The sequence below is a fragment of the Chiloscyllium plagiosum genome, unplaced genomic scaffold (genome assembly GCF_037043375.1).
Source record: "Chiloscyllium plagiosum isolate Xiang-an unplaced genomic scaffold, Cpla_swu_hap1 HiC_scaffold_6, whole genome shotgun sequence".
Classification (NCBI taxonomy): Eukaryota; Metazoa; Chordata; class Chondrichthyes; order Orectolobiformes; family Hemiscylliidae; genus Chiloscyllium; species Chiloscyllium plagiosum.
Window position 1 is genome coordinate 94,335,480 of NW_028270144.1, and position 23,532 is coordinate 94,359,011.

General features: G+C 42.6%; 1 protein-coding gene and 1 long non-coding RNA gene across 3 annotated transcripts in view; one reads left to right on the forward strand and one right to left on the reverse strand.

Annotated features, from left to right (window-relative positions):
• Nucleotides 1–7,846, reverse strand: part of LOC148149811 (uncharacterized) — a 90,062-nt gene extending 82,216 nt beyond the window's left edge. Inside the window, exon 1 of the long non-coding RNA XR_015757452.1 lies at nucleotides 7,779–7,846. This is a non-coding gene — a long non-coding RNA (uncharacterized LOC148149811). The remainder of the gene's footprint in view (nucleotides 1–7,778) is intronic.
• The window catches only part of LOC122550791 (relaxin receptor 1-like), a 159,039-nt gene extending 140,187 nt beyond the window's left edge, over nucleotides 1–18,852 (forward strand). For both annotated transcript variants that reach the window (XM_043692054.2, XM_043692055.2), the window contains one exon: nucleotides 17,915–18,852. In XM_043692054.2, the coding sequence (XP_043547989.1) occupies nucleotides 17,915–18,162 (248 nt within the window). In that variant the 3' untranslated portion in view covers nucleotides 18,163–18,852. The remainder of the gene's footprint in view (nucleotides 1–17,914) is intronic.
• The last annotated feature ends 4,680 nt before the right edge of the window (nucleotides 18,853–23,532 follow it).

The following is a 23,532-nucleotide window of genomic DNA, read 5'->3' on the forward strand; positions in this document are numbered from 1 at the left end:
CTGATTGACCTAGAAGTCTTCCAATTACATGACACAACCAGGACTTAGCTAAAAAAATGATTCAACTTTGAAGAGTTATGAGACACAAGTACAAAATATAACTCTGAAGCTCTGTGCATGGAAGAAATTGCAATTATATAGTACAGTTCAGGAATATTTCAAAGCAATTTATAAATCTGGGGACACATGAAATAAAATCTCAGCTAACTTAGTTAATGTAATAAAGTAAAAGCAGGTAATGCTGGAAACACATAAGAAGTATTATCAAAAAATGCTGGATTGAGGGCCACAGAAGTAATATTAGGATAGAAGACCAAAAGCTAGGGGAGCCGACAGCCTAATGGTTTTACCACCAGACTATTCATCCAGAAACTCAGCTAATGTTCTGGGGGTGAAAATGTGTTGCTGGAAAAACGCAGCAGGTCAGGCAGCATCCAAGGAACAGGAGAATCGACGTTTCGGGCATAAGCCCTTCTTCAGGAATGAGGAAAGTGTGTCCAGCAGGCTAAGATAAAAGATAGGCAGGAGGGACTTGGGGGAGGAGTGTTGGAAATGCAATAGGTGGAAAGAGGTCAAGGTGAGGGTGATAGGCTGGAGTGGGGTGGGGGCGGAGAGGTCAGAAAGAAGATTGCAGGTTAGGAAGGTGGTGCTGAGTTCGAGGGATTTGACTGAGACAAGGTGGGGGGAGGGGAAATGAGGAAACTGGAGAAATCTGAGTTCATCCCTTGTGGTTGGATGGTTCCTAGGCGGAAGATGAGGCGCTCTTCCTCCAACCGTCGTGTTGCTATGGTCTGGCGATGGAGGAGTGCAAGGACCTGCATGTTCTTGGTGGAGTGGGAGGGGGAGTTGAAGTGTTGAGCCACGGGTGTCCCAGAGGTGTTCTCTGAAACGTTCCGCAAGTAGGCGGCCTGTCTCCCCAATATAGAGGAGGCCACATCGGCTGCAGCGGATGCAATAAATGATGTGTGTGGAGGTGCAGGTGAATTTGTGGCAGAAGTGGAAGTATCCCTTGGGGCTTTGGAGGGAAGTAAGGGGGGAGGTGTGGGGGCTCAGGTTTGAATTCCACCATAAGAGATGGTGGAAATTCAATTCAATAAAAAAACTCTGGAATTAAGAATCTACTTATGACCATGAAGCCATTGTCAATTGTTGGAAAAACCATTTCATTCATTAATGTCCTTCAGGGAAGGAAATCTGTATTCCAGTCACCTGGTCTGGCCAATATGTGACTCTAGACCCACAGCAATGTGGTTTGCCTCTTAATTGGCCTCTGAACTTGCCTAGCAAGTCATCCAGTTGTACCAATCACTACAAAGTCTTAAATAAATGAAACCAGATGATTGCCAGGCATTGACCTCGGCACTGGGAAAAGACAATGGCTGAAACAGCCCTGTTAACCCTGCAAAGTCCTCTAACCATTATCTGAGGCTCGTGCCAAAATTGGGAGAGCAGTCTTACAGACTAGTCAAGCAACAGCCTGACATAGTCATACTCATGGAATCATACCTTACAGACAATGTCCCAGTCACCACTATCACCATTCCTGGAGATATTCTGTCGCACTATTCCAGCATCTGCAAGGTTTTGTTTTGTCTCCAAGTCCTGTGCTGCCAGCAGGACAGACACAGCAGAGGTTGCAGCACCATGGTATACAGTCAGAAGGAAGTAGCCCTGGGAGTCCTCAGCATTGACTCCAGACCTCATGAAATCTTGTGGCTTCAGGTTAAACTTGGGCAAAGAAACCTCTTGCTGATTACAATGTACCATTCTCCACAGCTGAAGAATCAGTACTCCTCCATGTTGAACGACACTTAGAGAAAGCACTGAGGATGGCAAGGGCACAAAATGTACTCTGGGTAAGGGAATTTCAATGTCCGTCACCAAGAGTTGTTTGGCAGCAATATGACTGATCGAACTGGTTGAGTCCTAAGAGACATAGCTGCTAGACGGGATGTGGAGAAGGTGATGAGGGAACCAGCAAGAGGGAAAACCATACTTGACTTCATCTTACCAATCCGTCCATGACAGTATCAGTAAGAGTGACCACCTCACAGACCCTTGTGGAGATGAAGTCCTGCCTTCACATTGAGAATAACCTCCATCATGTTGTGTGGCACTATCAGCATGCTAAATGAAACAGACTTTGAACATATCTAGCAACTCAAAACTGGGCATCCATAAGACACTGTGGGCTGTCAACAACAGAGAATTGTACTCCAGCACAATCTGTAACCTTATGGCCTGGTATATCCCCCTCGATCATCACCATCAAGCCAGGTGATCAACTCTGGTTCAATGGAAAGTGCAGGAAGACATGCCAGGAGCAGCACCAAGCATACCTGAGGATCAGGTGTCAGCCTGGTGAAGCCAAGAAACAGCAAGTGATAGACAGAGCTAAGTGATCCCACAAGCAGTGGATCAGATCTAAGCTCTGTAGTCCTGCCACATCCAGTCATGAATGATAATGGACAATTGAACAACTCATTGGAGGAGGAGGCTTCACAAATATTCCCAACCTCAATGATGCAAGAGCCCAGAATATCAATGCAAAAGATAAGGACGAAGCTTTCTCAGAAATCTTCAGCCAGAAGTACCAAGAAGATGATTCATCTCAACTTCCTCCAGTGGTCCCCAACATTATAGATATCAGTCTTTGGTCAATTAAACTCACTCTACATGAGACGCTGGATACTACAAAGGCTATGGGCCTGACAGCATTTTGGCAATAGTACTGAAGATTTGTGCTCCAGAACTTGCCGGACTCCTAACCAAGCTCTTCGAATGCAGTTACAACATTGGCATCCACCTGACAAATTGCCGAGGTATGTCCTGTACATAAAAAGCAGGACAAATCCAACTCAGCCAATTCCTATTATTGATCATCAATAAAGTGATGGATGGTGTCATCAATAGTGCTATTATTAGAGCATCTGCTCAGTGATGTCCAGTTTAATTCCACAGGGACACTCAGCTTCTGACCTCAATACAGCCTTGGTTCAAATATGGACAAAAGAGATGAATTCCAAAGGTGTGGTGAGAGTGACTGCCCTGGATTTGACCAAATGTGACATCAAAGAGCTCTAACAAAACTGGAAGCAATGGGTATCAGGGGTAAACTTTCTAGTGGTTGGAGTCATACCTGACGCATAAGAAGAAGGTCGTGATTGTTGGAGGTCAGTCATCTGAGCTCTAGGAAATCGTTGCAGGAGTTCGCCAATGATTGCACAATGTCCAGCACCATTTGCACCTCCTCAGATACTGAAGCAGTCCATGTTCAAATGTAGCAAGATCTGGACAATATCCACGCTGACAAGTGGCAAGTAACATTTGCGCCACACAACCTGCAGGCTATGACCATCACCAATAAGAAACAATCTAACCACGGCCCCTTAATATTCAATGTGTTACCCTTACTAAATTCCCCCACTATTAACATCCTGGGGGTTAGCATTGCTCAGAAGCTCAGTTGGACTCATCACATAGCACAGTGGCTATAAGAGCAGGTCAGAGGCTAAGAATACTGCGGCAAGTAACTAACTTCGTGACTCCCCAAAATCTGTTCACCATCTATTAGGCACAAGTCAAAAGTGTGATGGAACACTCTCCACTTGCCTGGATGAGTGCAGCTCCAACAACACTTAAGAAACTTGACACCACCAAGAATAAAGCAGCCTGCTTGATTGGCACTACATTCACAAACATCCAATCCCTCCACGACCAACACTCAGTAACAGCAGTGTGTACCATCGACAAGATGCTCTGCAGGAATTCCCCAAAGATCCTCAGACAGCACCTTTGAAACCCAGGACCACTTCCATTTAGAAGGACAAGACCAGCAGATACATGGGAATACCATCACCTTCAAGTTTCCCTCCAAGCCAGTCACCATCTTGGCTTGGAAATGTATCACCAATCTTTCACTGTCGCTGAGTCAAAATTCTGAAATTCCCTCCCTAATGGCATTGGGGGCTAATCCACAGCAAGTGGACTGCAGTGGTTTAAGAAGGCAGAGTCTAGATTAGAGTGGTGCTGGAAAAGCACAGCAGGTCAGGCAGCATCTGAGGAGCAGGAAAATCGATGTTTCGGGCAAAAGCCCTTCATCAGGAATGGAGGCGGGAAGCCTCCAGGGTGGAGAGATAAATGGAGGGGGGTTTGGGGCTGGGGAGAAGGTAGCAAAGAATACAATAGGTGAATGGGGGTCAGGATGAAGGTGATAGGTCAGAGAGTAGGGTGGAGCGGAGAGGTGGGAAGGAAGATTGGCAGGTAGGACAGGTCATGAGGATGATGCTGGAAGTTTGGAACTCGGAAAGGTGGGGGGAGGGAAAATTAGGAAACTGGTGAAGTCCCAGCTCACCACCACCTTCTCAAAAACAACTAGGTACAGGCAAATAAATGCTGGCCAGACAGCGATGCCAACATGCCACAAATGAATTTTAGCAAAAGCTTGTTCAAAGAGTGCAGTTTTAAAGAGTGAGTTAAAGTTAGGAAATGATAGACCGGGTGAAGGGATTTAGGAATAAATTCCTAATGAAAAATTCCTAATTCCTCATAGTAAAGTCCTCAACAGTTAAGGGCCTAGATGGCAATGATGGAGTGATTAAAATCAAGGATGCACAGGGCCAGGATGGGTAGGCACAGATATTGAGTTCTTTGTAAGGCTAGAGAAGATTACAGAGATAGGAAGGGGCAAAGCAATGAGGCGACTTGACAATGGAGTTGAGAACATTTTATGTTCTTTGAGGTTTGTTTTATGGACTGTTGCAGTCCATTTCATTTAGGTAGATCCATAATGCCATTAGGAAGGAAGTAACTGCTGACTTTGTCCCCTAATGGTTGTGGTCAAACACTTAGAAAGTGCTGCCTAAGAAGGCTAGATGAATTTCTGTAGCATCTCTTGTAAATGGTATCCACTGCTGCTACTGAGCAGCAGAGGGAGAGGCAGAGGAGGTGAATGCTTGTGGATGGACTTGTCCTGTTTTCTCATGTACTACTCCAGAATGTTATCAGGTCCCATACTTGTGCAATATTCAGTGCCTCCACTGCATTACATTTTTGTGCAATAAGATTTCACATGCTCTGGTTATCTGAATCATGCCCCAGATGAATCCATCGCAGTTTTTTTTTGGCAGGTGCACAGCTGCAGATATTCTTGACAGATCATTACGCTCCTCCTTAAACCTCTCCATCTCCTCTGATGAAGTAGCACAGCCTTCACCTTCCTCTTCCTCCAGAATCTGCACCCTTACCACTCTTCATTTCTTTGTCGTAGTCTGTTCAGAATGAAGGAATATTGATTTATCAGTCGATGGGCATGCAGTACATGTTAATTAGCAAGAGGTTTTGTTGTCTGTGTTTGACCTGATGCCTTGAGACTTCACAGGGTGAGAAGTCAACTTTGAGAACTTCTAGGCATCTTTCTCCCAACTGTATACCACTGAACTACCACTTCTGATGAGTTTATCCTGACAGTGGGACAAGACATGGCCTGAGGTGATGATGATGTTTTCTGAGACATAGTCAGTAAGGTAAGATCCTGAAAGAATAAGTGTCAAATTGTTGCTTAACTAATTTGTGAGACAGCTTTCCTAACTTTGGCACTAGCCCCCAGCTGTTAGTAAGCAGGACTTTGCAAGGTCAACAGGGTTGTGTTTTTCATTACCTTAGTCGATGCCACGTGGTCAATCTAGTTTGATTCATTTTTTAAGACTTTTGTGGTTCACAACTGAATGGCTTGCTAGGCCATTTCAGAGGGTGGTCAGGAGTCAACCACATTGCTGTGTCCGGAGTCACATGTTGAACTGCTAAGGATAGCAGTTTTCTTTTCTAAAGGACATTTGTAAACCAGATGGATTTTTATAGCTAAAAATCACACAACACCAGGTTATAGTCCAACAGGTTTGATTGGAAGTACTAGCTTTCGGAGAGCTGCTCTTTCATGCTCCAAAAGCTAGTGCATCCAATTAAATCTGTTGGACTATAACCTGGTGCTGTGTGACTTTTAACTTGGTACACCCCGGTCCAACACCGGCTTCTCCAAATCATGATTTTTGTAGCAACGGTTTTATTCTTGTAATTAGACTTTTCATTCCAGAATTCTTTTGATTACAATTCTACCATCTGCCATGATAGTATTCAAACCAAGGGTTCCTAGGAGTTTACCCAGATCTCTGGATTACTCTCAGATATGATATCAATAAGTTAATTAAGGCAGAAGGTGAGCAGGACTTGATACAGGTTAGGTTATGGGTAGCAGAATGTTGGATGAATTTAAGTTCATGGCAGTTAGAAGGTGGGAGACCAACTAGGCATGCACTAGATAGCCAAATCTAATGGTAACAGTTCCAAGTAGGCACTAGCTTTGAGCATTGTTTCAGTGTAACATTTCATATGCTCAGGTTGTCTGAACTGTGCCTGGATGAGTCTTTTTTTGGCAAAAGGTGAGTAGCAGCAGGCGTCCTTGATATGTTAATAGTCCTCCTTATCTACTCCTCCACTTCATCTGAGGATACTGAATAGTCCTCACTTTCCTCCTCCTGTAGCTCCTTTCTTCAGCGCAATAAAGTGCAAGGTATAGTGGATCATTAAGCACCGGCGCTGGTACATAGTGAAGAATATCACTGTTCTGTCCAGCATCTAAAATCCATTTACATCAACTAATAGCTTATTGAGTGACCACTTAGGTCATGTGACTTCATTTGTATCTTTCTTCCATTTCACAAGTAAGGTTCCTCACTGGTACCATCAGCCATATTTTTACAGAGTAGTTCTAAGCTCCAAGAAACCACCTGCTCACTCTATTTGGAGGTACAAAGGCCTTTGAGGAATGTAACTGACGAAGGCTAGCTTCTAAGATACTTTGCACAGACATTTGTACACTTTCTCCAATTGATGAAGAATGAAGATCGTTATGAGAATGCTGTTATTGTCATGGGTGTACTGTACGATTCCCTGTATTGATTCCATTTATGACTAAGAAGGAAGCTGATAAACCAACAAGTCCATACCAGCTCTTTGTAAAGCAAACCAGTTGGTCACAATCCCTTGCTCTATCCCTGTAACTCCGCTAGGTTATTTTTCAAGTGTCCATCTGAAGCCTGACAACACACCTGCTTTATTAGTCACTCTGTCAACATCACCTACCACCTTCAAAGACCTAAACACATGCAACTGCAGCATGTGGGAAGCCAGCATACAGAAAGCCAGCAAGCGGAAATTCAGCAACTGCATCAAATTGATTTGCCTATCTATATTGCTTCTTTCCTTAGGTAGCACTAAAGGTGAAAAACTTCCACACTTTTGTTTTGCTCATGGAATGCAGGCATCAATGGCTAGGCTAATATCTATTTCCCATCTCTCATTGCCTTTGAGAAGGTGGTGGTGAACTGTCTATTTGAATCTCTCTCATCTGTGTAGTGAAGGTGGGGAGTTCAATTATTATATCTTGAACTTCTCAGAAGTAAAGAAAAATCACAAGTTTAAGCATGAGTATTGGAGTTTACCTTGAGTTGATCTCTCTACATTCAGTGAAATGATACCATGTTCCTTTGGTACAATGACTAGTAATGCAGTAGTAATACAGCAATGACTAGTAATACAGCAATCTTAATATATTTGTATACATGTACTGTCTCTTGAAGATACAGCAGAGACATTTAGAGCTCTATAAAACTCAATTCATTATTACTTAAATGAATAACACACACTTTTAACTGCTCGAGATATCTCAAACACTGTCTTTCACTAGCCTGGGTTCTGTAACTAACCCCAAACGTTATTACCTGGCATTATTCTCGACGTCTTCACCATACCTCCCGACGTAAGGTTTTTCCTGCAGAGATTCTTCAAAGTTCTGCTGAAAAAAAGGATTTTCTCAGGTTGCTTTATAAACAGGTATCTGTGCCAAGTATGCCTTATTTGGAATTATCTGTGCACGTGGTCAATCCTGAATGTTTTGTCCTTACTTGGTAGAGACAGCAATTAGTGATTTCCTGCAATCTTTGCTCTTAGCAGATCTGAATGACTCAGCATAATTCCACTCACATATCAGGCCATTGTGAAGTCGCTTATCAGTTCCTGTTATCTTCAGCCTTATCCAGCACGTTTATGGCAATATAATTCCTAAATCATTTTGAAATATAACAATATAGCATCCAATAATTTTGACCTAGCAACAATTATGTCTTTCACAATAATCACTTACTGTATGCAAAATATGATGTTACTTTCTGTGTAAATGAATGAGGGGAACTGAAGTCATAAACTTTTGCCATGGACTAATTTAAATCAAGATTTAACAAATGGATGTGGTGTTCAAAATATATTAATATGCTTATTTTGCTATTAGCAAAAACTTAACAGTCTGGAACTTGAAATTATGATCCTGTTCAAGTATTTTTGAAGTGCTTTGTTCACAAATTCTTCAAAAACACGTGGTGGCATGGCGATTGCCCTTGCATTAAAGGTGTTGCATTTAAGCTCCATGCTTGGCAGATTGTGTTTGAGTCTCGCTGCTGATATAATTGCTTTGGACTCTTGTTCAAAAATCTCTGAGTCAGATGGTAGCTAAACTAGCTAAGAATATCAAACAATATGATGCAGAGTTGAGATGCAAAATATCCATTACCTAGGTTAATTGTTTAGCAAGGCCAAGAAAAGGAATGGCCAACTCCTCTTTCTTTGTTCAATAAGATATTTCAATAAACTTGAAAAGTCAGATGGGCAAAGATTTCCAGTTTGAGGAGTTCATGGAATATTTTTGAGATATAAATCAGGAAATAAAAGTCTAATGATGACCATGAAATCATTATCAATTGTCACAAACATTCATGAGCCCTTTAAAGGGAAAGGAACAGCTGTCCTTTCTTGGCCTGACCTAAATGTGACTCCATACCCACAACATAGTGCCTGACTGCTAACTGCCCTCAACAAGCAATTCAGTTGTATCAATTGTGCAAAAGCCTCAAAAAAGGAACAAAACTGTCTTCACATTGAGAATACCCTTCTTCATGATTATGGCACTATCACTGTGAAAAATGGGATAGACTTTGAACAAATCTAGCAATTCAAGATTGAATGTCCATGAGGTGCTGGAGGTCGTCAGAAGCAGCAAATGAACTTCAATGCAATCTGTAACTTCACAGTCTGGCATTTTCACCACTTTACTATGTCTACAAAGCCAGAGCATCAATCCTGATTCGATGAAGATTTTAGGAGTGCATGCCAGGAGCAGTACTTGGCATACTTATAAGTGATTTGCCAACCTGGTGAAGCTACAAATCAGAATTGCTTACATGCCAACCAGCAAAAGCAACAGGTATGAGACTGAGCTATGTGATTCCACGACCAACAAATCAGATCTTAACTCTGCAGTCCTGCCAGGTCTAGTTGTGAATGGTAATGGACAATTAAATAACTCATTGGAGGATTAGGCTCCATAAATATTGCCATCTGCAACAACAGGTCTGCCGAGCACATAAGTACAAAAGTCAAAGCTGAAGAAGCATTTGCTACAACCTTCAGCCAGAAATGCTGTTTGAATGATCTATCTTAGCCTCCTCCAGATGTATTCAGTAAAAAGATGCCACTCTACAGCTAATTTGATTTACTCCACATGATATAAAGAAATAGCTAACGGCTATTGGTGATGGTTATGGGCCCTGGCAACATTCCAGCAATAGTTCTAAAGACTTGTGTTCTAGAACGTACTGTGCCTCTAGCCGAGCTGATTCAGTGGAACTACAACACTGGCATCTACCTGACAACACGGAAAAATAGACAGGAATGTCCAGTATCAAAAAGGAAGACAAACCCATCCTATCCAAACATTGCCCAAATGGTCTAATGATTGAAGGTTTCATCAACGGTATTATCAAGCAACAACTATTTAGCCATAACCTGCTGGGTCAAGCTCAGTTTAGGTTCCATCAAGGCCACTCAGCTCCTGACCCCATTACAATATTTAGTTAAACAGAGACCAAAAAGCTGCATTCCAGAGGTACGAGTGACTGCACTTGACATTAACATAGAACATAGAAAAGTACAGCACAGAACAGGCCCTTCGGCTCACGATGTTGTGCCGAGGATTATTCCTAATCTAAAATAAAATAACCTAACCTACATACCCCTCAATTCGCTGCTGACCATGTGCATGTCTAGCAGTTGCTTAAATGTCCCTAATGACTCTGCTTCCGCCACCACTGCTGTCAATGCATTCCATGCATTTACAGCTCTCTGCGTAAAGAACCTACCTCTGACATCTCCTCTATACCTTCCTCCTAATATCTTAAAACAATGACCTGTCATGCCAGTTAATCCTGCCCTGGGGAAAAGTCTCTGGCTATTGACTCTATCCAAGCCTCTCATTACCTTGTATACCTCAATCAGGTCACCTATCTTCCTCCTTCTCTCCAGCGAGAAAAGTCCAAGCTTAGTCAACCTCTCGTCATAAGACAAACCCTCCAGTACAGGCAGCATCCCGGTAAACCTTCTTTGCACCCTGTCCAAAGCCTAAAAGTGCAATCAGAACTGGACACAATATTCCAAATGTGGTCTCACCAGGGTCTTGTAGAGCTGCAGCAAACCTTGTGGCTCTTAAACTCGATCCCCTTATTAATGAAGGCCAAAACACCATATGCTTTCTTAACAATCCTATCCACTTGGACGGCAACTTTGAGGGATCTACGCACTTGAACACCAAGATCCATCTGTTCCTCCACACTACCAAGAATCCCGTCTTTAATCCTATATTCAGCATTCAAGTTTGACTTTCCAAAATGCATTACTTCGTATTTATTCAGATTGAACTCCATCTGCCATTTCTCAGCCCAGCTCTGCATCCTGTCTATGTCGCGCTGCAGCTTGCAATAGACCTTGATACTATCAATGGCACCTCCAACCTTTGTGTCACCCCTCAACCCACCCCTCAACCTCCTCATCCAAGTCATTTATAAAATCTACAAATAGCAGAGGCCCAAGAACAGTGTCCTGTGGGACACCACTCACCACTGACCTCCAGGCAGAATACTTTCCATCAACAACCACTCTCTGCCTTCTGTCAGCCAACCAATTCTGAATCCAGTAGCCAGATCTCCCTGTATCCCATACCTCCTGAGGTTATGAATGAGCCTACCATGGAGAACCTTATCAAATGCCTTGCTGAAGTCCATATACACCACATCCACTGCTCAACCTTTGTCGACCTGTCACATCAACTCCTCAAAGAACTCAGTAAGATTTGTGAGGCATGACCTGCCCCTCACAAAGCTATGCTGACTGCCTTTAATCACTCTATGCTTTTCCAAATAGTCATAAATTCTATCCCTCAGAGTTCTTTCCAAAACCTTGCTGACCACAGACATAAAACTGACTGGCCTGTAATTGCCAGGGATTTCCCTATTCCCCTTCTTGAAAAGAGGAACAGCATTCGCCTCCCTCCAATCCTCCAGTACTACTCCCGTGGAGAGTGAGGAAGCAAAGATCTTTGCCAACAGCTTAGCAACCTCCTTTCTCGCTTCCTGGAGCAACCTAGGATAAATCTGGTCTGGCCCTGGGGACTTATCAACCTTAATGTTTGCCAAAACTTCTACCACATCAACTTCATCAATCTTGATCTGTTCAAGCCTGTTTCCCAGCTCCTCAAAGTTCTCATTCACACCAAGGTCCCTTTCCTTAGTGAAAACCAAAGCAAAGCACTCATTTAGGGCTTCCCCTATCCGCTCAGACTCCACGCACAAATTCGCTACGCTACCCCTGACCGGCCCCAGCCTTCTCCCTGATCATTCTCTTATTCCTCACGTATGAGTAAAATGCCTTTGGGTTCTCCCTAATCTTTCCTGTCAAGCCTTTTTCGTGCCCCCTCCTGGCTTTCCTCAGTCCATTTCTGAGCTCCTTTCTAATAATCCTGTAATCCTCTAAAGCTATGCTAGATCATTGTTTCCTCCACCTTACATAAGCTACCTTCCTCCTTTTGACAAGAAGCTCCTCTGTTCTTAAGGCTGCATATGACTGAGTATAGCATCAAGGAGTCCTAGCAAAACTGGAGTCAATGGGAGTCAAGAGGAAAACTCTCTACAAGCTGGAGTAATTTCTAGCACAAACGAGAGATCGTTGTAGTTGTTGGAGGTCTGTTATCTCAGTTCCAGGACACCTGTGCAAGAGTTCCTCAGGTACTGTCCTTGGTCGAATCATCTTCACTTACCTCATCAATAATCCTCCATCATAAGGTCAGAGTGGGGATGCTAATTGCTAATTGCTAATAATTGCACAATGATCAGCACACTGACAACTCCTCAGATACTGAAGCAATCCTTGTCTAAATAGAGCAAAACCTACACAATTTGCAGGTTTGGGCTGACAGATGGCAATGAACAATCACACCATACAAATATCAGGCAATGATTATCTCCAACAAGAATCTAAGCATCACAGTTGACATTCAGCAACATTGCCTCCACTGAATCCCCCATTATCAACATCCTAGGGGATGCAATTCACCTGAAATTGAATTGGACTAGCCATATTACTAAGAACAAGTTGACACCAATGAATCTTGCAGTGAGTAACTAGCCTCCTGACTCGTATCCAGCATCTGCAAGGCACAGTCCTGAGTGTGATGGAATACTCTCCACTTGGCTGGATGAGTCCAGCTCCAGTAACACTCAAGAAGCTTGACACCATCTGGGACAAAGTGGCTCACTTGATTGGTCCAACATCCACAGACTTTTACTGCCTTCATCATCAATAGCTCAATAGTATGTCTTGTCAACTAAATATACAGCAAAAATTCATGAAAGCTCCTTGGACAGCTCTTTCCAAACCATGAACATTACTATCCAGCAGGACAAGGACAGCAGTCACATTCGAATACCATCACTTGCAAGTTCCCTACCAAGCCACTCACCATCCTGACTTGGAAATATGATCATGTCCCTTCAGTGTAACTGAGTCAAAATCCTGAAGCTTCCTTTCTAATGGGTCTACCTAAACCAAATGGATTTTAATGGTTCAAGAAAGTAGCTCATTGCTATATTTTCAAGTCGATGGGCCATAACTGCTGGCGTAGCCAGGCATACATGGATCTCATGAATTACCTTTTTAAAAGGTCAAGAAATGCCAACAATGTAGAAGTGTGGTCATGATCTGTGAGGTCATGATGAATTTATCCTAGTGTCTTTAAAAGAAGTAATGAGTGATATCATTGATGCATAGGTTTTAAATCTCCAAAATTCTCTTTTAAATGGGAAAATAGTGCCAATGGTAGCACTATTTTCAAAGTTATAGCAGGGCTCTTAGATAAGTTCAAATTAATCACCAGGTAAATTCATGCACCAGCTGCTCTCCTTGCTAAGGCTTCGTGACCCTCAGATTCAAACATCACTAGTTGTTTCTCTCTAATGAAGCAATAGTCTTCTGGGATTATGGTGACTTTACCTTTAACTATCCCCTGTGCCAATATTTACAAATATGGTTTAATGAAAGGAAAAGTATGATTAACCAATCCATTAGAGTTATTTGAGGAAACAACATGTATTGTGGAAAAAAAGGGAACCAGGTGTATTGTGCTTACATTTCCAGAGGAATTTGATAAAGTGCCACATCAAAGGTTGTGCAGAAAGCAAAAATTCATGTCTTGGGGTAAAAGTCCCATGGATAGAATATTGGCTGATTAAAAGGAAGTAGAGATTGGACATAGATTTTCATGTCTTTTTCATGTTGGCAAAATGTAGTGAGTGATGCTTCACAGGGACTGGTACTGGGCCTCAACTGTTTAGAAATTATATAAAGCACAGTGGCTCAGTGGTTAGCACTGTTGCCTCACAGCGCCAGGGATCCAGGTTTGAATCCAGCCTCAGGCGACTGCCTGTATGGAGTTTGCACATTCTCCCCGTGTCTGTTTGGGTTTCCTCCAGGTGCTCCAGTTTCCTCCCATAGTCCAAAGATGTGCCGGTTAGGTAAACTGGCCATGCTAAATTGACCATATTGTTCAGGGACGTATAGGTTAGGTACATTAGTCAGGGGAAATATAGAGCATTAGGGTCAGGGAATGGGTCTGGTGGGTTACTCTTCAGAGGGTTGGTGTGGACTTGTTGGGCCAAATGACCTGTTTCCACACCGTAGGGATTCTATGAATTCTATGTACTATGAAGGGAAGGGAAGTATGGCTGCCCAACCTGCTGATGACATGAAGGTAACTGGGAAAATAAAATGAAGGCTAAAATTGTGGATGTTATGCTTCAGGTACACAGGGCACCGGTAGGACCACATCCAGGCTACCGTGCACACTTGACCATAAAATCACAGGACATGGAGCAGAAGTAGGCCTTTCAGACAATTGAGTCTTCACCGACATTCATTGGAGTCTTCACCAACATTCAATGAGATTATAGCTGATTTGATAATCCTCAACTCCATTTCCTGCCACTTCCCCATGACTTTTGATTTCCTTACTGATTATTCTTAAAAACCCAGCCTCAACAGCCCTCTGTGGTAAAGAATTCCATATGTTCACAACCCACTGCATTGAATTTATGACACCTTATTCTGAGATAATGCCCTTTGGTCCTAGACTCTCCCACAAGGGGAAACAACCTTTCCAGATCTATCGTGTTAAGCTCTCTAAGAAACTTGAATGTCTCAAAAATTACCTGTTTCCACACCGTAGGGATTCTATGTATTCTATATCTTAATCTTCTATATTCTCCATGTAGTGGTCACTTTATTTAAGGAAGGACAGAGATGCATTGGAATGTTTACTCAAATACCTGCAATGGGCAGGTTGTCTTATGAGGATGGCTGGCCAGACAGACTCGAATTTAGAAGAGGAAGCTGTGATTTTATTAAAATATATAAGATCCTGAGGGGTCTTTATAGGTTAAATGTGCAGAGGCTATTTCTTCTTACAGGAGAATCTGGAACTAAAGGTCTCTGTTTTTCAATAAAGGAGTGCCCAATTAAACCAGAGATAAGGCTTTTTTTTTCACACCGAGAGTTGTGAGCTTTTGGAAGTCTCTTCCTGAACTGGCAGTGGAAGCAGAGTCTTGAATATGCTTAAGGCAATGATAAATAGATTGCTGGTAAGCAAGGGGATGAAAGGTTATCTGAGGTAGATAGGAATCTGGATTTGAAGTTAAAATCAGATCAGTCATGATCTTATTAAGTGGCAGAGCAGGCTTGTGGAGCCAAATAGCCTACTCAAGTTCCTTGTTTGTGTGTTGAAAATGTGTTGCTGGAAAAGCGCAGCAGGTCAGGCAGCATCCAAGGAACAGGCGAATCGACGTTTCGGGCATAAGCCCTTCTTCAGGAATGAGGAAAGTGTGTCCAGCAGGCTAAGATAAAAGGTAGGGAGGAGGGACTTGGGGGAGGAGTGTTGGAAATGCGATAGGTGGAGGGAGGTCAAGGTGAGGGTGATAGGCCGGAGTGGGGTGGGGGCGGAGAGGTCAGGAAGATGATTGCAGGTTAGGAAGGCGGTGCTGAGTTCGAGGGAGTTGACTGAGACAAGGTGGGGGGAGGGGAAATGAGGAAACTGGAGAAATCTGAGTTCATCCCTTGTGGTTGGAGGGTTCCCAGGCAGAAGATGAGGCGCTCTTCCTCCAACCTGTCATGTTGCCATGGTCTGGCGATGGAGGAGTGGGAGGGGGAGTTAAAGTGTTGGGCTACGGGGTGGTTGGGTTGGTTGGTTCGGGTGTCCCAGAGGTGTTCTCTGAAACGTTCCGCAAGTAGGCGGCCTGTCTCCCCAATATAGAGGAGGCCACATCGGGTGCAGCGGATGCAATAGATGATGTGTGTGGAGGTGCAGGTGAATTTGTGGCGGATATGGAACTTTCCCTTGAGGCCTTGGAGGAAAGTAAGGGGGGAGGTGTGTGTGCAAGTTTTGCATTTCTTACTGAGACAAGGTGGGGGGAGGTGAAGTTTCCTCATTTCCCCTCCCCCCACCTTGTCTCAGTCAAATCCCTCGAACTCAGCACCGCCTTCCTAACCTGCAATCATCTTCCTGACCTCTCCGCCCCCACTCCACTCCGGCCTATCACCCTCCACCTATTGCATTTCCAAAGCCCCTCCCCTAAGTCCCTCCTCCCTACCTTTTATCTTAGCCTGCTGGACACACTTTCCTCATTCCTGAAGAAGGGCTTATGCCCGAAACGTCGATTCTCCTGTTCCTTGGATGCTGCCTGACCTGCTGCGCTTTTCCAGCAACACATTTTCAGCTCTGATCTCCAGCATCTGCAGCCCTCACTTTCTCTCCTTGTTTGTGTGTGCCTATATAACTGCCTTTACCATCAATTAAATACTTTTGAAGCATAGCCATTATTGAAATGCAGAGAAATCCAAAGCTACGTTGCACACAAGGTTCCACAACTAGCAATGAGGAAAATGACCAAACTTCATTTGGTTTTCAAATGGTTTTCTGTTTTTAAATTTTCATTTTGAAGCACAGGCCTTCAATATTGCCCAACCAAAAACATATTTTGTCCATGGATTTCATCTGTCCCATCTTGATATTTCATAAGTTTATCAATCTTAGGGGGAAAAAAACCGTAATTTATACTGTATGAAAGGAGAATGCTGATTGGTGGGGAAATGGACCCTGCTAGATGTTTTGCCAAGGAGAATGCACTAATTAATGATACTTAACAAGTTTTGTTTAAATTTTAAACTAGGCAAGTTGCCTCTCATTGGTCAAGGCACTGCCCTGAAAAATGAACCAGTAAATGCTGTACCTATTTTAAGTCGACACAGGTGCAGTATCATCTTTTCTCCTTGCAAAGAACAGATACCTGTGTATTAACATATGTGATATCCAGGTATGCTCAAGTGCCATCACACTTCAACTGCCCATTCTAAACTGGCTGTCAGCACAATACTTTGCAGGCTTAGCCAGAAAATGTTAGTCAGTTGTTGACTCTTATCCAATGTTGGACACTGTGTTGATGTTGTGTTGCACGTTTTGCAAGCATGGGCTGACGATATACAATCAGTGTCTTATTTGATGTGAACAGCTGAAGGACATTCTCCAGATACTCGTTAAGTGATTTCTCTCTACCTCCCTTCTTCAATAATTAAGTGTCATTTTCAATTTAAAGTTACTGTTATGAATTCAGACCACTTTGAAATGTTTTTCTAATACATCTGAAGTTTTCTTACCTGTTTTTTTAATACCCAAAGCATGAATTCAATTTATTTATTTAAAATTGTTAGAAAGTACACCAGAGTCACCTGCTGGTATGGAATGGTATGACTAAGTATTAATTGGAATCACACATTGCCAACAACTTCATATAAATAGTGTACTGTCCTCAAGTTAAACTCATTTTTAAAAGCAAGGTTTCAGTCATTACATCACTTATTATCAACATTTAGTTAATGAAAAAAAACATACATGTGCCATTGGTTTGGCATATGAGGATGATACATAGCTCTTTAGCATTAATATTCGTGATTTTAGATCATTTATATATTTTCTCTAATTAAAAGCAATAAATGTCATCCATTTACACTTAATTTACACTTTAGAGACTTGAGCATAAGCTTCTAAGCTAGCAGTGAGTGCGGTTCACAAAGTACTTTCAGATGAAATGTTAAACTGAAGTCCTGTCTATGATGTGGAAGTATAATATCCCATGGCAATATTTCAAAAAATCTTAGTGTCCTGGCTTGTATTTATCCCTTAATTAGCATCACAAAAAATTAATTGATCCTTATAACATTGCTATTTATGTGAGCTTACTGCATGTGAATTGACTACTACATTTTGTAAAAAATGACATTTCAAAAGAACTTCATTGGCTGTAAAGCAGTTGGGGATGTGAAATGTGCTCTATCATTGTAATAATGTAATTTAACTTTTTTCGGTATTTCAATCCATCAACAGTTATAAAAATATAAACACGTTTTTATTTGTGTTTTCTTGATTTTTCAGGAACAATAACATCCTGGGTAGTAATATTTATACTCCCGATAAACAGTGCATTGAACCCAATTCTCTATACACTCACAACCAGTTTCTTCAGAGAAAAGATGAAACAATTTCTGTGCAAACATCAAAAGAATCATGGAAATGGCATGTGGGCAGAGTGTTCTTCAAGACAGTCAACTTCATCTGTTAAGCAAGGATTTTTAAAGAGAGTATCTGCCATTGAAAATGTAATGAATTCACAACATCACTAACATTGTGGAATATTAACATCAAATATGGGAGCATGACTTATAAGGAAACGTATAAATCAGCTTATAAAGAAGATCACTGAATATTGTAATTGTTGCCTATATTTTGAGGGTGCCTTCATTATTATCTGTGAAGTTTGAAGAAGGCAAAGTGTCTTCAGAGTTAAGTAGCTTGTTGCTACCTGAAAATAGTTTATCTTAAAATTTTAAACAATATTGGTGATTAGTACTATTCTCTTTTCAATATAAATATGTTCTACAGAAAAATGACCATGAAAATACTATTTTAACAAGAATAATTTTAAGTTTAATTTGACTGTTTTGTTATTTTGTGAACTTCAAGTTAAAATGAGCAGCTAGTGAAAAACAATGAGAAATCTCTGCTTCATTTATTCAGTTGTGATATGTTGCACCTCATGTTTCATTTTCATGCTCAGAGCACCAGCAGCCCTGAAATTTTACAGAGCCATTCAGCTAGTCATTGATTTCTTTAGACATTTAGTGCAGGAACCAACACTAATATTACATAATAAAATCATCTAAATATCTGATATGACTATCAGTTGTAATATTAACACTGCACTGCCAAAATAAATATTAATTGAAAACATTTTAAATCGAAGGACTAAAAACTACTGCTTTTTTTCTTTATTTTCTAGTTTTCCCATTCTTGTCTATTTCCAATTCACCTTTCTTTATTATTGTCTTCTTTAAAAAAAACACATATAATAGTCACTTATTTAATTTCCTCTACCTCTTGGGTTTTAAAATGTGTTCTGGAAAAGCGCAGGTCAGGCAGCATCAAAGGAGCAGGAGAACTCAGTACCGCCTTCTTGACCTGCATTTCTCAGTCCTAACCCTCAGACTCAGCACCGCCTTCTTGACCTGCAATCTTCTTCCCGACCTCTCTGCCCCCACCCCCTCTCCAGCCTATCACCCTCACCTTAACCTCCTTCCACCTATCGCATTCCCTACGCCCCTCCCCCAAGTCCCTCCTCTCAACCTTTTATCTTAGCCTGCTTGGCACACCTTCCTCATTCCTGAAGAAGGGCTTATGCCCGAAACATCGATTCTCCTGCTCCTTTGATGCTGCCTGACCTGCTGCGCTTTTCCAGCAACACATTTTTAAGCCCTGATCTCCAGCATCTGCAGTCCTCACTTTCTACCTCTTGGGTGTCAATTTTATAGCTAGATTGATTCATATGGAAAAGGTAGCATGGATACAAAATTTCCCTCACTGTTGTCCTGTTAGTCAATTGAGTTCCTGGCATACTTGTGTTTAAAAGACTCAAATTAGGAAGCACAACCATGCCACAAATTACTTTGTCTGTGGTGTAGCAATCTAATAATGAAGATTTTTGAACAGTGTTATTGCAAGAATATTTTTGAAAAATGCACCCTAATTTTCAAATTTTTTTTTACTTATTATATTTCTTTGTAAAGCTATATTGATTACAAATTTGCTTGTGAGTTCTGTTGGTCTCTGTTTCAACACTGATGGGAAAATATGGGAATACCCAGAAAATGATGGAGATCTGGTTACATTAAATTGCTGTATTGTCAGGAGTTTCCTCAGATCCTGTGTAAAACCTCTGCTTAATCTTATTAGGCGAATTGTCCAGGGATTGGTGCTCAGAAACCCGGAGTTCTTGTGCATTAATCCCTAATGGGATCAGGCAGGCAAAAGTGAGGACTGCAGATGCTGGAAATCAGAGTTTAGATCAGAGTGGTGCTGGAAAAGCACAGCAGGTCAGGCAGCATCCAAGGAGCAGGAAAATCGACGTTTCGGGCAAAAGCCCTTCATCAGGAATTCCTGATGAAGGGCTTTTGCCTGAAACATCGATTTTCCTGCTCCTCGGATGCTGCCTGCCCTGCTGTGCTTTTCCAGCACCACTCTGATCTAAATCCTAACGGGATCAGGCAGACCAGTAGTGGCTGGTTTGCTGCATGCTTGGACCTACACATGGGCACATGTTGTTCTCCTAATAGGTAGTATTTGGAGAGCCCTAAAAAATGTCTGATTTTGAGGATTAGTTCTCAAGCTCAACAGACATTGCTGAACTAAAGATTAATTGAGAAGGGGGTATTACAGTTTTAATTGTTTAATTTAAACTAGACACGTTACCCCTTCTCTCATCTGAACCCATATTACTTAACGTAAACTGTGCTTAAGCATTACTGATGTAGTCAGTAGAGATCACTGAATGGTTGTTTTTCAGATAATATACCAGTCCTAGAATAACCATCTGGTATGCAGAAAGGTTGAATTTTGTGGAAAAGTCAAAGGTCGTACCATTGGATGGATACCCCTGCTTTTTGGCGGGGGGGGGGGGCAGGCTAGGAATCAGTATTTTGCGGCAACTAGTCAATTAACTACCAAAGGGTGGAGGAGGTATCCAGTAAGTGGCAGTGGTAACATAAGACCATATCACTGGATGTGCACGCACCATAGTTAAAGCATTTGCAGCACTCTTTGAACTCAATCCAACCATAAAGAAACCTGAATGGAGGACTGAGAAAGAAGGCATGTCAAAGAATGGCAAAGTGAAGATTCTGGCTGGCACTGTGGTTTAGCACAGCTTCTTTAGGTTGTTAAAGTAAAACAGAAGCTTCTTTTTTTTCCTAGAACAGGTCCAGGACACTCACCACTAGATTAACTAAGGCAAGATGAAGATCACTGAGGAAGTCAGCAACCATGTGCTCATCACTCACCCCTAGGTGCGGTATTGCAAGCAAATTAATGATCATGCAGTCTGCCAAGGTGAATGCATAATACCTCGCTTTCCTTAGGGTCTGACATGTTGGTGAGCTTCCTAAAAATGAAATATCCACTTGGCCATCACAAATGGGACCAGACTGCAGCAATGCCCTTCATAGACATGGTAGTATCTCAAAGAATGGCCCTGAGCCTGCAAATTAACTCCTGCACTGGAGTTTCTGAGTGGTTGTTTGCAGTGACATTAGCTTCACTGGTCAAATGGCCACCAGCATTGGCATCTTGTGTGAAGCCATGGTGCTATGTTCCTAAATTCCTGACTCCCATAAAAGACGATGCTCCCGAACTTGGAAAACAGTATGAGGCAATTCCATTGAAGATGATGAGATAGGAATGGACACACAAAAGAGTGTGTGACTAAGTAGATTAGATTCCATACAGTGTGGAAACAGGCCCTTCGGCCCAACAAGTCCGCACCGACCCTCCGAGGAGCAACCCATCCGGACCCATTCCCCTACATTTACCCCTGACTAATGCACCTAACACTATGGGCAATTTAGCATGGCCAATTCACCTAACCTGCACATCTTTGGACTGTGGGAGGAAACCAGAGCACTCGGAGGAAACCCACACAGATACGGGGAGAATGTGCAAACTCCACATAGACAGTTGCCCGAGGTGGGAATTAGACCCGGGTCTCTAGCACTGTGAGGCAGCAGTGCTAACCACTGAGCCACCATGACACCCCTAGCCACCATGCCACCTCTAGCCACTGCGCTGCCCTAGCCACTGTGCCGCCCCTAAGTAGATGGACACACGAAAGACTGAAGCAAACAAGAGGCGTAATAGTGCAGATGCTGGAATCTGTATTGAAAACAAAAAATGCTGGAGATGACAGCGGGTCAGGCAGCATCCATGCAGAGAAAAGAAGCTAACATTTCAAGTAGTTGTTTGCAGAACACCTCTGGTTCATACACAAGCATGATCCTTACCTTCCAATAGCTAGTCATTGTAATACAGTGTCCTGCTCACATGCCCACTAGTCTGTTCTTGGCATGCTGCATTGCCCCAGTGAACCACAGCAAAAACTGGGGGAGTAACATCTTATCTTCAGACTAGGCACTTCGCAATCTTTTGGGCTTAATATGGAGTTCAACACCTTCAGATTGTGAACCCATTCCTTCTTTGTCTTTTAGTTTTGCTTGTTGCATTCTCTCTCACCACGTCCTCTCTCCAACTCTTCCCTCTCCAATGGGACTGTCTGTTCTTTCCAGTCTGGCAGTTAGACACACTATCAGTCTGCCATTCTCACATTCCAAACATTTAATCTGAACTGTCAAGATCCTTTCTCCCGCAGCACTCCAACAACAGCACACATCCCATCCCCCTCACACTATTGCATAAATGCTGCTGCCCCCTTCATACTTCACTTCAGCTCTGATGAAAGGTCCTCCAGACTCGGAACTTTAGTTTGCTTTCTCCCCATGGATGCTGCCTGACTTGCTGTGATCTCCAGCATTTTTTTGTTTTCAGTACAGATTCTAGCATCTGCAGTAATTAGCTCCTACAATGTATTTAATCGAATGCCACGTCTCTTCAAGGAACACCCATCCTGAAGAGGTTTTGCTCTTCCCTCTGACAGGAACTCTGGCTATCTCTTCCATTATGCACATCTTCATTGCTTTACATTGCACTGCTAGTGTTCAACAAGGTGTTGCCAAAACTCACTTTCACAGACATATTTCATTCCTCAGTGACTGCCAATGACTTACCCCATATGGATTTCAACTATGTTTCACCCTTCATGTCTCAAGTTCGCCCACGATTACAAGCATCACCATGACATCCAATGACCTTTGGACTGCTATTCCCAATGCATCCAGCAATCCATGACCAATACCCTGCACCATCACGTGCGCACACTTGACTCCACTCTGCAGCAACATTGACTCACCCTTTCTCAAAGCGGTGCTATTCCCCAGTTTTACTTCATCCTTCGTTTCATTTGTTGCTTCAACAAAAGACTTTTTCTCTTTTTTTCAGGCATCAAGACACACAAGCTCCAGCAACGTATGGACTCCAACATCCATCCTGCACCACCCTCATCTTTCCATCTCTCAGACCCCTTCCCCTCCCGTCGTTCAGAGTCGACACCTTATCCACCCCTTCCCAACCCTCAGGTTCCATCCTTTTCTTCCCCCCAGAGGTCATTCACCCAAACCCAAGTCCTTGCCATATTTTTACCATACCTCCTGATCTTCCCCTCTCTGAGGCCGAATGTACTGTCCTCGACAAAGGACTCAGCTTCATGTCGCACAAGTTAATAAATTTCAGGCTTGCCATGATGTTTAAATGTTTTTGCACTGCCTCTGATTCTGTGCTCACTTCTTCGGGCAGAATTCCACACAACCCATTCCATTGACCCCTTCACCCACCTCCAGTCTTTACCCTCCACTTGGATCCCTTCCTCTGGCCTCTTACCTGACCTCGATCCCTTCATTGAAAACTGCCAGTGTGACATTGGCTGTCTCAATTTCTCTGCTCCTCTCACTAACTCTAACCTGTTCCCTTCAAAATTGCCGCACTCCATTCTCTGAGATACAACCCTAACATTGTTATCAAATCCACTGACAAAGGTAGTCTGGCACATTGATCTC